The following is a 13,887-nucleotide window of genomic DNA, read 5'->3' as shown; positions in this document are numbered from 1 at the left end:
TAAAGGGGCTGTCATTGTGAAATACATGCTATTAGAAAAAAACATGTCTATCCCTATTTGAGAGATAGAAAGGCAAGTGGGACAGCAGACGTTCATACTCCTGCTGTTCCGCATAAAAAAATAAATGTATGAAAGGCACATGAGTGACCCTTTCATGCACTGCAGAAAAGCAGGGTGAGAGGAGTGAGGCACCCTGCACCTGTGAAATATGTCGGGAGACGCACACTTCTTGTCCTCACCTGGAGAGCCACCCATTAATGGAGAGACTGGAAAGAGGGGTTCCTAAAATATCTACTATCTGTTTATGGTGCAGACCTTTCACGAGACAGAAAGAATACCCTGCTGTATCACTGCTTAGGACCTGCAGGGCCAGAGATATTCAAGAGATTACCAGAAGCCCCTATGGCTGAGGGTGAAGAAGTACCAGACCAGACAGACAAGCAGGGAAAACAAGATCCTTGCATGAAACCATTCTGCCAGACATGAGCAGAAGGGAGGAGAGAGTATCGAACGATTCGCAACAGCCTTAAGGGGGCAAGCCGTAAAGTGCGAATTTGGTCACTGACAGTAGGATCACTTACGCGACCAGCTGATGATCAAATCGTATAAATGATCAAATTAGGGAAGAACTATGCAGAAAGAAGGATTGACAGAACTCAGGTCATAATTAGCGGGACAGGCCCTCATCTGAAACCTCTTTTACAACAGACAACTAACTGGGTCACGACAGGGCCAGGAGAGTAGGCTGTAGAAAAGGGGGAGGAGGGTCCCTTGGACATTCTGCAAGTGGCGAATGAGCTCATGGTTAAAATTCACGAGTCTAGGGCATGCGTCTGCAGATCTTTTGTACTGCAACTTCAATCGGTCATAGCCAGCATAATCGATGCTGAGGGATCATGGGAGTTGTAGTCCAAAACATCTGGCACGCCACAGGTTGCAGGCTCCTTGTCTAGGGATGGGTCAGAGGAGTTTGTGCAGCCTGTTTAACAACATTTCCAGGTGCAACTGCTCTGGGACAGGTCAGGATATGGAGTGAGGAGGAAGAGGAGCTAGAAAGATTTAACACGCCTGCATGTTCACTGTGCAGGAAATGCTTTTATTACACTGTCACGTGATCTATCTTGTCCAGTCAATCATGCATATGAGTTTTAATACATGCAGCTTACCTAGAGAGAATATTTCCCACAATAGGACTCCGAAAGACCATACATCGCTCTGTGTGGAGTATGTTTTGTCAAAGATTGCTTCAGGAGCCATCCATTTCAGGGGAAGTCTTGCCTAAAAAATAGAGGGAATGGAATGTGAATATGGGGACCAGAGGTCCATTCTACAGTGCATAGTTTTTTTTTTAGTTTGTCGCAATGAATATTTCCTTACATCTCCTTTCCGCACGTAGTCTGGGTCTTTGTAAATGTCGCGTGCGAGACCGAAGTCACAAATCTTCACCACATTATTTTCTGACAACAGGATGTTCCTGGCTGCTAGATCCCGGTGGATGCACTGCAAAGGAATAATGGACCATAAACATAATGCAAACATTCCCACCATCCTGTCAATTCAACGTAAACATAACGTGTACATTCCCACCACCCTGTCACTTCACTGTAAACACAACGGCTACATTCCCACTACCCTGTCACTTCACAGTAAACATAATGGGCCTCATTATGACCCTGGCGGAACGGGTTAAACGGCGCCGTAAAAGGTGACGGCGCCGTTCAACCCGTTCCGCCACATTACGAGGTCCCCTCGCGGGACACGTTAAGCATGCCTGGGAAAACCAGGCGTGCTTACCGGGTCCCGCAAGGGGAAGAGGGAGCAAACAATGGGCCATCTCGTTATGGCCCGTTGTTTGCTCCCTCTCCCATTCCCATTCAGCCCTATGGGGGCTGAAATGGGAATGGGGAAGGACCGTGTCCGGGTCCTTGAGGGAGGAATTACCGGGCCATCCGAACTCGGAATGGCCCGGTAAGTCCTCATTCCGAGGACACCGATGCGATTTCGGCGGCATCCATGCCGCCTATAGCGGCATGGCTACCGGACGAACTTGTAATGAGGGCCAATGTGTACATCCCCACCACCGTGTCACTTCACTGTAAACACAATGGCTACATTCCCACTACCATGTCTCTTCACGTAAACATAATGCCTACATTCGCACCACTCTGTCAGTTCACTGTAAACATAATGCCTACATTTCCATCACCCTGCCACTTTACCATAAACATAATGTGTACATTCCCACCACCCTGTGACTTCACTGTAAACACAATGGCTACATTCCCACCACCCTGTCACTTCACGGTAAACATCATGCCTACATTCCCACCACCCTGTCACTTCACTGTAAACACAATGGCTACATTCTCACTACCCTGTCTCTTCACGTAAACATAATGCCTACATTCCCACCACTCTGTCAGTTCACTGTAAACATAATGCCTACATTTCCACCACCCTGTCACTTCACCGTAAACATAATGCCTACACTCAACCATCCTGCCACTTCACGGTAAACATCATGCCTACATTCCCACTACCCTCTCCCTTCACAGTAAACACAATGGCTACATTTCCACCACCCTGTCACTTCACCGTAAACATAATGTGTACATTCTCACCGCCCGGTCACTTCACTGTAAACATAATGGCTACACTCCCACTACACTGTCTCTTCAGTAAACATGATGCCTACATTCCCACTACTCTGTCAGTTCACTGTAAACATAATGCCTCCACTCAACCATCTTGCCACTTCACGGTAAACATCATGCCTACATTCCCACCACCCTGTCACTTCACCTTAAACATAATGCCTACATTTCCACCACCCTTTCACTTCACTGTAAACACAATGGCTATATTCCCACTACCCTCTCCCTTCACAGTAAACACAATGGCTACATTTCCACCACCCTGTCACTTCACCGTAAACATAATGTGTACATTCTCACCACCCGGTCACTTCACTGTAAACATAATGGCTCTTCAGTCTCTTCAGTAAACATAATGCATACATTCCCACCACTCTGTCAGTTCACTGTAAACATAATGCCTACATTTCTACCACCCTGTCACTTCACCGTAAACATAATGTGTACATTCCCACCACCCTGTCACTTCACTGTAAACACAATGGCTACATTCCCACTACCCTGTCTCTTCACGTACACATAATGCCAACATTCCCACCACTCTGCCAGTTCACTGTAAACATAATGCCTAAATTTCCCCCACCCTGTCACTTCACTGTAAACACAATGGCTACGTTCCCACTACCCTGTCTCTTCACGTAAACATAATGCCTATATTCCCACCACTCTGTCACTTTACCGTAAAAATAATGCCTACACTCGTCCATCCTGTCATTTCACCGTAAACATAATGCCTACACTCCCACCATCCTGTCACTTCACTGTAAACATAATGCCTACAGTCCCACCACCATGTCACTTCATCTAAAACATAAAGCCTACATTTCCACACCCTGTCACTTAACTATAAACATAATGGCTACATTCCCACTACCATCTCCCTTCACCATAAACATAATGCCTACACTCCCACCATCCTGTCACTTCACTGTAAACATAATGCCTACAGTCCCACCACCATGTCACTTCATCTTAAACATAATGCCTACATTTCCACACCCTGTCACTTAACTATAAACATAATGGCTACATTCCCACTACCATATCCCTTCACCATAAATATAATGCCTACACTCCCACCATCCTGTCACTTCACCGTAAACATAATGCCTACATTCACACCACCCTGTACCTTCATTGGTGATCCTAGCATCAGAAACAAGTCTGCTCCAGCAAGAAACAGAGTTTCATATCCAAAATTAATTTCCATGTGTCTGCATCTCTCACAGTGAAAGATAATTGTTATTTATTCATTTGTGTTCTGAGATAGCACTTCATGCCTGAATCCTCCCCCTTCTAAGCACTGTAATAACAGGTGTTATTATTACTCAGTTTAATGGTAATCAATGTTTCGACCTCAATAGGATGAAAAACTGAGCCAGTCATGCCGGGATTTGAAGTTGCTTAACCCATTTCAAAGGTGGGCACTTAAATCATGATAGATCAGGAAACATGGTGGTGTGCTGTCCACCGGAGATGCAGAGTTTCTCCAAGAGGTAGCTGGGTGACTTGAGTGCTAATGCCTTATGGTTGATACAGCAAGACTTGAAGGTGATTCGTGCATGCAGTGGGAGCCAGTGAGGGTCGATGAGGGCTGGGGTGTTGTGGATGTATCTGCGTAGACCATTTATGAGGGATGCGGCCATGTGTAGAATACTTTTCAGGGGCACAATGGGAGACGTCGGGAGGCCTTCAAGAAGTGCATTGCCCTTATCCAGGTGGGATAGGACCAGTGCTTGAACAGTGCATCTAAAGCTGTCCGAAGGGAGGAAGGGCTTCACTTTCTGCAGGAGGGAGAGCTGATACCAAGCTGTCTGAGTTGTTTTAGCTTTGTGTGTCTTGAAGGAGAGGTGTTTATTGATGTGGGACCCAAGGGACTTGGCGCAGGAGGTGAGCTCGGGTGTGAAGCCCCCAGAGTTCATGGTTGATAGCCTGAACTGTATGTCTGGGTGTTTGGTGTTCCCTGTTGTTGGTGAGGTGTAGTAATTTGGTCTTGGAGGGGTTGAGCCTCAAGTATGCACTGAACATTCAAGACTGGATCAGCAAAAGGCAGATTTTGCGCCCATGGATGTCCTTAATGTAGTCGATCTTGAGGTATAGCTGTGTGTAGTCGGTGTAATGGTGGATGTGGATGTTTCGGGTGGCTAGGAGGGCTCTCAGAGGCTCCATGTATAGATTGAAGATCACAGGGGAGAGGGTGGAACCCTATGGGTCTTCACATGTGACGGGTAGCATTGGCGATCTAAAGGAGTCCATCTGAACAAACTGCTGCAGGTTGTCGAGGTAGGACTTGAACCAGTGTAGGACAAGGTTGATGATTCTCAGGCACTGATGTAGGGTGTCCATAGGTGCCTTGTGGTATACTGTGTTGAAAGCAGACAAGATGTCGAGTAGAACCAGGAGGCAGGGGTGGCCATCATCAAGAATGTAGAGGGCGTTGTTGACCACCTATATGGTGGCTTTCTCCGTGCTGCATCTGGGTCTGAACCTGGATTGATACATTTGGAGTAGATTTAGGGTGGCAATGTGTTGCTGCAGTTGTGCGGCTACCACTTTCTTGATGATCTTACCTATGGGTGATGGGGTGAGATTTGCATAGGTTTATTGGGTTTCTTTAGTAGAGGGAGGATTTTTCCTGTCTTTAGGGTCGATGGGAAGGTGCCTTGCGTTAGGGAGCTGTTGATGATCTCCAGCTAGGGAAGGAGAGCTTCTGCAGGGAGGGTCTTGAGGATGGATGCTGGGAGGATGTCATTTGTATATGATGTGGCTTTGAGGATGGCCAGGGTTTCTACCATGTCCTCTGTCAAGAGTGTCTTGAAAGTTGTCCAGGGTGTGGAAATATCATGAGGAGGCAAGTGAGGTTGGTCTGTGGATCTTGCTGATTTTGTCGATGCAGAAGGTGTTAATGGCGTTGGATTTTCTGATGGAGTGTGGTATGGCAGTTCTGAAAGAAATTTCGTCCTGAAGAAGATGGTCTGATTACCAGCGTACCATCGAAACCTGTCGACCATACCAGTTGTGGCTCCACCACAACACAATCAGATACCCCCGAGACTAATAGGGGGCACAGTGTAAATTAACTATAAACTCGCATAGAGTTTCTTCTATAGCAAGCCCTAAAGGTCTGTTTGGATTTGTGTTTTTAAGAAGACTAAACATTTTTTTTAGTTTATTATTTTTCCTTCTTTGCTTTGACAACCACCAGCATGCAGTGAATAGGAGCCACCAAGGTGATTAAACATATAGCACAAATCCTGATGACCCCATTTACCACATGTCAGTTGATTCAAGCCGGTTTAGCCTACGAAATCTAATCACTGTCTCAGAGACACCTTCACTTCCGGTGGTTGCCTTTTTTAGGCTGTTTGTTATAAATACTGAGTGTGTTTGATTCACAAGTAAACAGTACATTTTGTATAGAGTCAGGACAGTCTCTTGACCTATCCCTCTTATATAGGCGTTGCACTATCCGCCATCTAGGGAAAGGCCCCCCCGCCAGGGCTAGGATGTTCTTCCTGAGGGCCAGAATAGCTCATGTGACTCTCGCCATCAATATTTACCGCTTTGCTTTAAACGATTCCACCTCTTCTGAACTCTCATCACCACCTCTTCCCCACACCATAGCGCTGTGATGCAATGTCGTTAACCGAGCTGAGTTTACTACAAGAATTGTATTTAATCACTCATCCATTCGGGCTCTGCCACTTTGAAAATGATGCTTCAAAGGATCAAACAGGACCAGAATAAGTCAATGTCAGACCTGCCCTTTGGGCACAACTGATGGGGCCGGTGAAGACAAATGCCCCATCCCTCAGCAACTAAGAACAACAGGAATTGACCAAAAAGGCTATCTATTAAACGGAACCAGATGTGGCGCTTCGCACCGGTGGACCTTACCTTCCTGGAAGCCAGGAACTCCATGCCCTTCGCCACTTGGAAGCTGTAACATATCAAATCTTCCATGGTGAGCGCCCGCTTGTTCAGGTCTTCTACATCTGGGGAACCTGAAATAAACTGAATATGTGAGTCTCAGGAATAAATATGACCAGACCCTCAGCTAGGAGCAGATTTTAATAGACGGACATGGCCCCCAGTAAGGATAGAGCAAATGAGGGAAAAGGGTAGTATTTGAAAGACGAGGGTTACATCCAACAATGTTTTAAAATAGTGATCCATATGGTAAGAAAGCAAAGAAGACCCGCACCAGTAGACAACTATGGCAGTAGTGGGCACATGCTAATTGCCTATTATACTTCATTAGCACCAGGGTCAGGGGAGTGCAGCAATCAAGCTGCTCGTATCGCAGGCCGAATCCCTCGATCCAAGCCAGCATTCCCTCACCCCGCTATCTTCCCCTCGCCTGCCCCTTCCCTTGTTCACCGTTCCCTCCCCTCTCCAACCCCCTACCTCACTCACTTTATTCTTTTGGCCGCGGCTCACCTGCTGCTGCCATTCCAGCCTCTCGTGCCACCATGGAAATGGAAGAGTGGTTCCGCTTGGAGCCACATCTTCCAGCTCCACAGCAGCCATCTTAGGTAAGTATTTTGTATGAATAAACAGGACGTACTGTTCATTTATACAAAATACATTGCTGTCAGCACCCCGGGTTTCCAGATTGCAAACCCGGGATTTGCTAATAGCAATAATGCTCTTACTGCACTCAGGCCTGTAACTTGGGCCTTGGGCCGTTACCACCCGATCGGGCCCACCAGATCGGGTATTATTGCTTAAATATAATCCACTTTTGCATATGATTTGATTATTAGTATAGTTTCTCCATTAAGGATGCCTGGGATCATTAAAGATAAACATTTAATTTTTAAGCACATTCCCCGATAGATATAGATGGTTAATTGATAGGATCTAAACACAAAAGAATAGGGAATTACAGACAACATCAACCCAAGAAATCTATGCAAATAGTTGAAGAAAACTAGAGCGTTTAGAGTACATATTGAAATATGGTCACAAATGAATGGGATTTAAAGGCATCCTTACAAGAGTGTAGGAGATTTATCCCAAACGAATTTCTGGTAATTTTATAGGAAATAGTGCAAATCCAAAGCACACGGTATGAGTAATATTAGCATACAGTGTAAACATACTCTTTTGAGAAATGCATTTGGGCAGAGGGGCAGCTTATTCATGGATGAGCAGATTCAGAAGCCCTTTGTGACTAGACCACAACTATAGGGGATATCCATCACTTGCCATAAAAGAAATGTTCAGAATTGAGGATGCAACGCTGATATCAGGGATAACGTGTAAAGACAAAGGAAATTACCTTAGTTATGGTTGAGATCGTGTGACATGGGACATGATCCAGAAAACTCAAGGTGTGTAATAATGTTACGAAGTTACAATCAAATAAGAAATGTTTAAATAATATTTCTAAAGAAATAACATTGCATGCATTATTTTCCCTGTGTATTGATCAACAGATAAAACATACAAGGTAAGTCATTTCTTCTTCCTTTAGTAAGAGCTAATGTATGCCCCGTGGGCTTCTCCACAGCTTTCTTTCCTTGTTAAATAAAATTAGCTAAAAAGAGAAACATCTTACAGTGCACTAAATCAGGTATCATTACCATGATGCTGTGTGTTACTAAACCCTTTTTTTTAAGATCTCTTCCCTACTTGAGACTCGAGAATAGAAATCCAGCTCCAAAATATATTCAAAACTGTACCTCATGGTGAAGAAAAACATAAAAACAAGTATTACTTTTGTATACCTTTGGGACTCTCCCAGAGCACGGAATGGGGCAAGCTGCACGTTCAGACTTGAGTGCTCCCATTCTCGTTTGGAAAGAAACAAAATTCGGAGCCCATTGATTTGATTCACTCTTTCTCTGCACTCTCCAGTGCAATCAGCACCTGCTTCCCTCAAGCTCCTCCCTTCTCCCTGCCTCCCTCTCTCCCAGCCCGCCTCCCTTTTTACCCTCCGGCAGCTGATTGGTGTTTTGTAGCACCTGCAACACCTCATTAGCGACTCTCCCAGGGCAGCCTTCCTGCGGCAGAGGACCCGAAGGCAAAGGACAGTTCCATCAGAAGAAGATCCATATGGTGCCTGTCGGTGTCAGACGAGGAAGCAAGAAGCTTGCAGCCGTCAACCTGCTATTACTGCTAAAGTAAGCGTGGAGGGTCAGTGGAGCAGCAATCAGGGCACCCCAATAAACTGACCCCCTCGTTAATAACTCTTTTTTCTCATAGCACCATTTTTCTTTGCATTACTGTCTGTGTTGAAAATAGGCCTTTTCCCCTCTTTTTAGGAAAGTCAAATATAGATGTTTTGCATTGCTGTCTGTGTCAAAACTAGGCCTTTTGCCTCTTTTTAGGAAAGTCAAATCTAGGTGTTTTGCATTGATGTCTGTGTTGAAACTAGGCCTTTTTCCCTCTTCCAGAAAAGTCAGATCTAGGCATCTTTACAGTGCACAGTCCCCCTTGTCTTCTCTCCACACTGCTTGTTTGTTCCCCTGTGGTGTGTTGCCTGTTGGTTGCCTCCTGTGTTCCTCCTTCTGTGTGAACCTCCCCCCTCTGTTGCTTCCTGTGGTGCTTGGCTGTGGGCTGTGCTTCTTCCACTCTCACTCTCCATTCTTTCCTCCACAAACCCCCTGTGGTGCTCTCAATCGCTCCCATCTTCTCAAATTGCTACTCTATCTCCTATCCTATCCTTCTCACGTTGTCTGGATGGAAAAAGTTCAAGAGGGATATCCTGGTCTACAACCTAGGCCTCCCTATCGCTGATCCCTACATCAGCGCTTCCTCCAAACAGTCTCTCCACTGACATCCTCTTTCTCGTTCCCTCTCCAGACATATGGACTCCTCATATGGTCTGTGTTCTCTCTTCTCCTCTCCCATTAAGGGTGGCACCCAGTGGGAGGTCCTCTTGGCCCCTTCCATGCCTCCACAACCATCATCAATGTCTATCTAAATGGTACCGTCTTGGTCCAGGACTATCAGCCCAATCTCCTCCTTTTCGATAGGCGTTTCTCACAACTTATCCACTTTCTCCCTTCTCCTGCTACTCCATCTAACACTTCTGTGGCTTCTCTGCCTCCTCCTTACTCTGCCGCTGCTCTCGCACCTACCTTCTCTTCCTCACTGACCACTATGCCACCTCTGACTACTGCTTCACCCACTCTCGGGTCCCTCAACCGCCTCTGCTGGGTGTACCGCACTCCTGTACCCCACCCGGAAGTCTTTCAAATGTGGCAACCTGCTACACGTCGCTACTCTAAACTCTCACTCTGCTGTCAAATACCCCTCTGACATCTGCTACCTGCTCGAAGACCTTGACCTGGATGTCCTCGCTATCACTGGGACATGGTTCACGGCAAGCTCTGTCACTAGTTTTGACACTCTCCTCCATGAGGGCTACAAGATCCTCTCCGAGCCTAGAACCAACAGGCCTGGAGGTGGAGTGGCCCTGATCTTTCTGGTATGGGTCCCTGCTTCTGTCATTGATACGCAGGACTACTAGTCCTTTGAATCCTGGTCTGCAAGCTCTCTATCTCTCCTGGCCTCTCTGTGACTGTTGTCACAATCTACAGGCCACCTTGGTAGGCCACCCTCTTCCTTTTAGAATGGGATGACCTCTCCTGTTCTCTCCTTACCTCTACCTCTCAACTTCTCCTCCTCAGAGACCTCAACATCCACCTGGATGTCTCTAATCCCTCATCTAGGCTAAACCTTTGCAACTCTCTCTCTCTCTCGCTCCATCCTAACCTCTGGTCCAACATATTCTTCCGGACACACCTTGGATGTTCTCACCTCATCAGACATCCCTCTCTCTTACCCTCTCACCACTCCTCTCTCTTGTACTGACCACTTTATGCTCTCCTCCCATCTGAAAATTCTTGTCCCACAGACAAAGCCTGTCCCAGCACTGCCATCTTCCTTCTCTGTCATTTGCCCCATGAAGCGAATGAGAGTGGAAGCCTTTTACTCTACTTTCTCTGCCCCTCCTACTCCTGCGGCTGGAGTCACCACCTCTCCTTTACCCTCCCAGACTCTCTGCAGGGCGTTGGCCTCTTATTTCACTACAAAAACTCAGGGCAACCTGTCCTCATTTTCCTCTTCCACTTCCTCTACCTCTCTCGGGCCCCCTCTGGCCACCTCTCCTTCTCCTCTTCCTTTTTCCTCCTCTCTGACAACACCTGAAAATGTTTCTAGACAAGACCGATCTATGAAAGTGGTGTCCAAAAGGTGATTCCCTGCTCTTTCAGTACTATCAAGGACCACATTTTCACCCTTGCTTCAGCCTTGGCCGATTTCTGCAATCACTCTTCTGCCACTGGATCTTTCCCTTCAAGCACTCCGTTGTGCAACCCTCCTTAAAAAAAACAAAAAAAAAACCTTCTGCCGATCTTACCTGTCTGGAAAACTATTGCCCGATTTCATCACTCCTTTCTTGGAAAAATTCCTGGAAAAGCTGGCAATCTCCCAGCTTACTCTCCATACTAAATCTGTTGGTGGTCTCCACGACCATCAGTCTGGCTTCAGAGCATCCAGAGGCACGGAAACTGCTCTCCTGAACACCCGTGGAGATCTGCTCTCTAATCTTGATTCCTTCTCTCCCTCTGTCCTCATCCTCCTTGGTCTTTCCTCTGCTTTCAACATAGTCAATCACACCACCCTGAGCAATTGACTCCATGAGAACCTGGGCATCATGGATCAGGCCCTGGCATGGCTGACCTCCTTCCTCCTAGACTGACCCTCCCAGGTCCAACTTGCGTCCTTTCTCTCCACCACCTCTCTCTCCACATGTGGTGTCCCCTACGGCTCTATCCTCTCACCCTGGCTCTTCAATGTCTATCTGGCACCATTGGCCCACTTGATCTCCAGCTTCTCTCCTAACTTTCAGTGTTATGGGGATGCCACTCAGCTCTCTTTCAGGCTTCCCTCAGCCGCCTCATCTCCCTCGCTCATTCCAATTTGTCTATCGGCAAGCCAGGATTGGTGTTCCTCTAACGATCTCTGTCTTAATGTCAGTAAGCCAGAAATCCTTCTCAGTGGGTCCCCTGCTCACGCTTTCCCTCTCTTAATCTGGCCAGCCTCCTTGGTCCATCTACCCTCATCTTCCTGTAAGGCAAAAAACCTTGATGTCATCTTCGACCCAATCTCTACTTCTGTCCTCTCATCACGGACTTGGCCAAAAAGGCCCACTTCCAGCTGCACTTCCTCAGAGGTATTCTACCTTTGCTCACTTTCCCCCAGAAGCCCACTGTCTCCAGAGCCCTGGTTCTTTCCAGGCTGGACTACTGCAACAGCCTCTTTAATCTTTCTGCCTCTACTCTGCATCTTCTGAAACTAATCCCAAACAGCACTGTGAGACTTATTCGTGGCCTCAAGCCATATCTCTCCAGCAATGACATCTCTTCACTGTCTCCCAGTGGCTGCAAGGATCAAGTTCAAGACCCTCTGTATCGTCCACAAGGCTTTCTGCGGCCCGGACCCACAATACATCCAAACTCTCTCTCTGCCGAAATACCTTCCTTTTATAGCCCTTCACTCTTCTACCTCCAACTCTCTGAGGGTCAGGCGCTCCTATAGACAGAGAGTGGGGATAGATCTCCCTCCTCTGCAGGTGCCTTCTTCTGGAATAGCCTCCTGCCCCTCTCAGACTTGAGCCAGATCACCTGTAGTTCCGGAAGCAGCTCAAGGCCTTTCTTTTTACCTCTGCCTTCTCTCTCTCGCTTCCCGGCTACCTTACCTGTCTGCTGTGCCAACAGGTTGCCTGGTACGCTCAGAGTCTGACTGGGTACCGGCTCCTCCTTGAGCAGTCTTCCTTGAACTGCCTCTTGGCCTAACACACACTTAGGGGCTGTAAGCTGTAATCCACTACGGCCCCCCGCCTCCTAGCACTTACTTACAGCGCTGCACGGGCTGCACTTACTCATAGCCAGCTGCCCTGTTCGCACGTCCACTTCCCCTCTCCCTTGCACTCCCCCCTCTCCCTTCACATTGCTGCGCTTGCACAATCTGAATGACACAAGGCCTAGTAGGATTGTCTGTCTTGTCTTCCTTCCCTTGTCTTGTGGCACCTAGAAACACTTGTCTACAGGTGAGATATAATTGCCATATCATATCATACTTCTAGGATTTTCCTTTACTTCACTTTTATTTTTTTTACAGTCACCTAGTAGTCAGCTCGTCCCGTGCGAATGTTCCACAGCAACACAACTCAGTGGGGCACAATTTCACAAGATCCGCTCGCTCATGAAAAAGCGGTGGATGACACAGAGTCTAAATGTCATCACAGAGGGAGCGAACTGGAGGTTCTTTACTTTACGCAAACCAGTGCGGGATGGTTCTTTCCTTCAGAGTTCTTCCGAACAGTAGCGATGAGAGTATTCGCACTCTCCGGCGAGCCTCCCAGCAGGGACTGTGACGTCACTCGAAGCTGCTTGAACTCTGAGCACAGAAGCGCAGCGGAGTGCTCTCCGGACCTACGGCCGCAGCATCACACGGACCGCCATTCTCCCGTGGGAGCCCCAGATCAGACTTCCATGCAACTACCGAGGACCGCCGGCTCAGAAAACACTGCTCTGCAAGCTAGAGCCAACCGCAGCAGCGCAGCGGGCAGCGGATCACAAGACCGTTGAGCAACGGTAAGGGGACGCCACGATTGCATGATTCCCTGGAACCCACATTGTGAGGGAGCTCACCCCAGGAATGCCACTCTTATAGACCCAAACATTAGGACACAACAAAGGAGCATTTAATACATCTCCCAATTTTTCTGGTACTCTGAATTCCTTTTGTGCTGGGGGCAATCGGTACCTAGTACTTCTTTTCACTTGTCCTGGGGGAATACAAGGTAAGTCATTTCTTCTTCCTTTTTTAAGAGCTAATGAACGCCCTGCGGGCTTCTCCGCAGAAGCTTTCCTTCTGTTACACTGCCTTTCTAAAGATGCACTTTCCAATGGAAGATCCACATCCATACATTTCTACATTTAGTGTTCTACATTCTTATCCTTCAATACTTAGAATATTACTATTGACCTTTGAAATGACTAAACACCATGACATTCTATGACAAATAGGAGGGAAAGGTGCTAGGAATTTTAGAAGTGTGAAAAATTAGGTTTTGTTTTGTTTGAGTAAGTCAAATATGCATAGTCTTAATTATTTTCAAATAGGTGACATTTTTGGTTGCAAATTGTTCAGATAAGTTTACAGTTACTGGCATAAGTGTGTCACATTCATTGAATTGCTTTTTCAGTTGTTCCAC

General features: G+C 47.0%; 1 protein-coding gene across 3 annotated transcripts in view; it reads right to left on the bottom strand.

The window, feature by feature from the left end:
* Nucleotides 1-13,887, bottom strand: part of LOC138480803 (vascular endothelial growth factor receptor kdr-like) — a 1,018,894-nt gene that overhangs the window by 437,186 nt on the left and 567,821 nt on the right. For all 3 annotated transcript variants that reach the window (XM_069612549.1, XM_069612547.1, XM_069612548.1), the window contains exons 22-24: nucleotides 6,552-6,658; nucleotides 1,378-1,500; nucleotides 1,167-1,278 (exon numbers count right to left, since the gene is read on the bottom strand). In XM_069612549.1, coding sequence (XP_069468650.1) covers nucleotides 1,167-1,278; nucleotides 1,378-1,500; nucleotides 6,552-6,658 — 342 coding nt within the window. The remainder of the gene's footprint in view (nucleotides 1-1,166; nucleotides 1,279-1,377; nucleotides 1,501-6,551; nucleotides 6,659-13,887) is intronic.

Source organism: Ambystoma mexicanum, chromosome 5p, assembly GCF_040938575.1.
Source record: "Ambystoma mexicanum isolate Mex_15411 chromosome 5p, UKY_AmexF1_1, whole genome shotgun sequence".
Lineage (NCBI taxonomy): Eukaryota > Metazoa > Chordata > Amphibia > Caudata > Ambystomatidae > Ambystoma > Ambystoma mexicanum.
Note: the sequence above shows the minus strand (reverse complement) of the source record. Positions and strands in the feature narration are given on the sequence as shown.